This window comes from Penaeus vannamei, chromosome 27 (genome assembly GCF_042767895.1).
Source record: "Penaeus vannamei isolate JL-2024 chromosome 27, ASM4276789v1, whole genome shotgun sequence".
Classification (NCBI taxonomy): domain Eukaryota; kingdom Metazoa; phylum Arthropoda; class Malacostraca; order Decapoda; family Penaeidae; genus Penaeus; species Penaeus vannamei.
The window spans coordinates 32,422,328-32,424,827 of NC_091575.1; the positions used below are offsets into that span (position 1 = coordinate 32,422,328).

Below are 2,500 nucleotides of genomic sequence, written 5' to 3' on the forward strand. Positions count from 1 at the left end.
TATGATTAACCATATGATAGTTGTAAAAATTTAAAACGATGAATATATAGTATTTTGTTCTACTTCCAAGCCTGTTTTCTCACTTAACGGCATTCAGGCGTAGTTACAAGTCTGGAAAAACCATTCTTTGACCTTCAGCAGCAAATCCGCTCCACAGTACAACACTTTGACCCGCCCCACCGAGCACGAAAAAGGTAGTGAAACGTGGGTAGCGCGCCCGTAGACTTAATCCAGAACCGGTTTCTCTCTTCCAGTCGATGGGTGGAGTCTTGGTGTTACTCTTAGGCATCGTGGTGTTGACGTGGACACTGGGGGCGTGTGGGGCGTCGTGGGCGTGGCTGCTAGTGTCCGTGGGCATCACGTGGGCGGTTGTGAGAGGCAGCTTAGAGAGGGTAGCTGAGGATGCCAGCAGGTAAGGTTGTCAGATTCTTTGTGTGTCGAGATCAAGGCTTTTTGGATTATTTTTCATGTTTTTTAATGTTGTTATCAATGTTATTATCACTTTTATTTTATTTTGCCATTATTACTGTGATTATCATCAGTGTTTTCTGTTTATTAGTGTTTGTATTGTTATTGTTAATATTATTAGATCCATAACGATAATCATCATGATGATGATGGTAATAATTATGGTATTGATAATGACAGTAGCATGATGATAGAAATGATGATGATAATTATTATTGTGATGATAATGAAGATGATAATGATGATTGATGTTTATACTACTTGTCCTGTATGTATTTAATGATTATAGCATGTATTCTACTGATTTTTACTGATGCTTTTTACCCGTCTGTCCTGTTCTGTTATTTCTCTTGCATTATATTACGTTTCTATTGTATATTTGCATACATATGTAAATATATATATATATATATATATATATATATATATATATATATATATATATATATATATATATATATATATATACATATATATATATATATATATATATATATATATATATATATATATATATATATATATATATATATATATATATATATATATATATGACACCGGTCTATACCATCCGCTTGTCGCGCAATATCCGGCGTCCAGCTCCCTCGGCCGTCATTATCGTCGCCATTACGGCTGACCCACATCCCTCTGCCAGGATGTGGGACGTAAATCTCTCTCTACCGGCTTCTGTTCGCCGAGGTCGCGCTTCTGTTTCCGTCTGTTTGGCATTGATGTTAATGTGCGTTTGTGTGTTTTTTGTGTGTGTGTTTTGGTGGTGGGTTTCTTTTTCTCTTTTTTTTCTTTTCTCTCTTTTTTTTCTTTTCTCTCTTTTTCCTTTCTCTCTCTCTCTCCCTCTTTCCCACTACCTCTCCCTCCCTTCCTCCCTCCCTCCCTCCCTCCCCCTCTCTCCCACTACCTCCCTTCCTCCTACTCCCTTTCCCTCACCTCTCTCCCTCTCCCTCTATCCCCCTCTCTCCCACTACCTCCCTTCCTCCTTCCCTCTGCCTCTCCCTTTTCCTCCACATTTTTTCTTCATCCATCACCTCCACGTCTTCCACCTGACTTCTCCTGTCCCCTTGAACTTCATAGGTCGTGCCCTTTTCTCTTAGTCTGAGATAAGTGTTCTGTCACCTTTACCCTCACGTCTCCTGCTCCTGTTTGCTCTTGTCCCGCGCCTCCCTTGCCTCGCTCCGGTGTATGATGTAGGCGGAAAGGACATTTGTCTTTGTGTGAGTGAGCTGTACGTGGGAAAAGGTGTCTGTGTGTGTGTGGTGTGTGTGGAGTAGGTGTCTGTGTGTGTGTGGGATGTGTGGAGAAGGTGTCTGTGTGTGTGGTATGTGTGGAGAAGATGTCTGTCTGTGTGAAAAGATGTCTTTCTGTGTGTTTTATACGTGAAAAGATGCCTGTCTGTGTGTGGTATGTGTGGAAAATGTGTCTGTTTGTGTGTGGTATGTGTGGAAAAGATGTCTGTCTGTGTGGTATGTGTGGAAAAGATGTCTGTCTGTGTGTGGGATGTGCGGAGAAGATGTCTTGTCTGTGTGTGTTAAGTGTGGAAAGATGTCTTGTCTGTGTGTTATGTGTGGAAAGGATGTCTGTCTGTGTGTGTTATGTGTGGAGATGTCTGTCTGTGTGTGTTAAGTGTGGAAATATGTCTTGTCTGTGTGTGGTATGTGTGGAAACTATGTCTGTCTGTGTGTGTTAAGTGTGGAGAAGATGTCTGTCTGTGTGTGGTATGTGTGGAAAAGATGTCTGTCTGTGTGGTATGTGTGGAAAAGATGTCTGTGTGTGGTATGCGTGGAAAAAACATTTGTCTGTGTGCGTGGTGTGAAAAAGTGTATGTGTTACATGTGAAAAAAAACATTTGTCTGTGTGCGTGGTGTGAAAAAGTGTATGTGTTATATGTGAAAAGAACATTTGTCTGTGTGCGTGGTGTGAAAAAGTGTATGTGTTATATGTGAAAAGAACATTTGTCTGTGTGCGTGGTGTGAAAAAGTGTATGTGTTATATGTGAAAAGAACATTTGTCTGTGTGC

The 2,500-nt window shown here is 40.7% G+C and overlaps 1 protein-coding gene across 11 annotated transcripts in view; it reads left to right on the forward strand.

Annotated features, from left to right (window-relative positions):
* Positions 1–2,500, forward strand: part of LOC113804112 (uncharacterized) — a 148,662-nt gene that overhangs the window by 94,780 nt on the left and 51,382 nt on the right. For 9 of the 11 annotated variants that reach the window (XR_011399687.1, XR_011399688.1, XM_070141209.1 and 6 more), the window contains one exon: positions 255–412. The exons of the other annotated variants lie outside the window; for them this stretch is intronic. Coding sequence is in view for 7 of the 9 variants with exons in the window: in XM_070141209.1 (XP_069997310.1) it covers positions 255–412 (158 nt within the window). In the remaining 2 variants the exon portion in view is untranslated. The remainder of the gene's footprint in view (positions 1–254; positions 413–2,500) is intronic. 11 annotated transcript variants of the gene reach the window in all.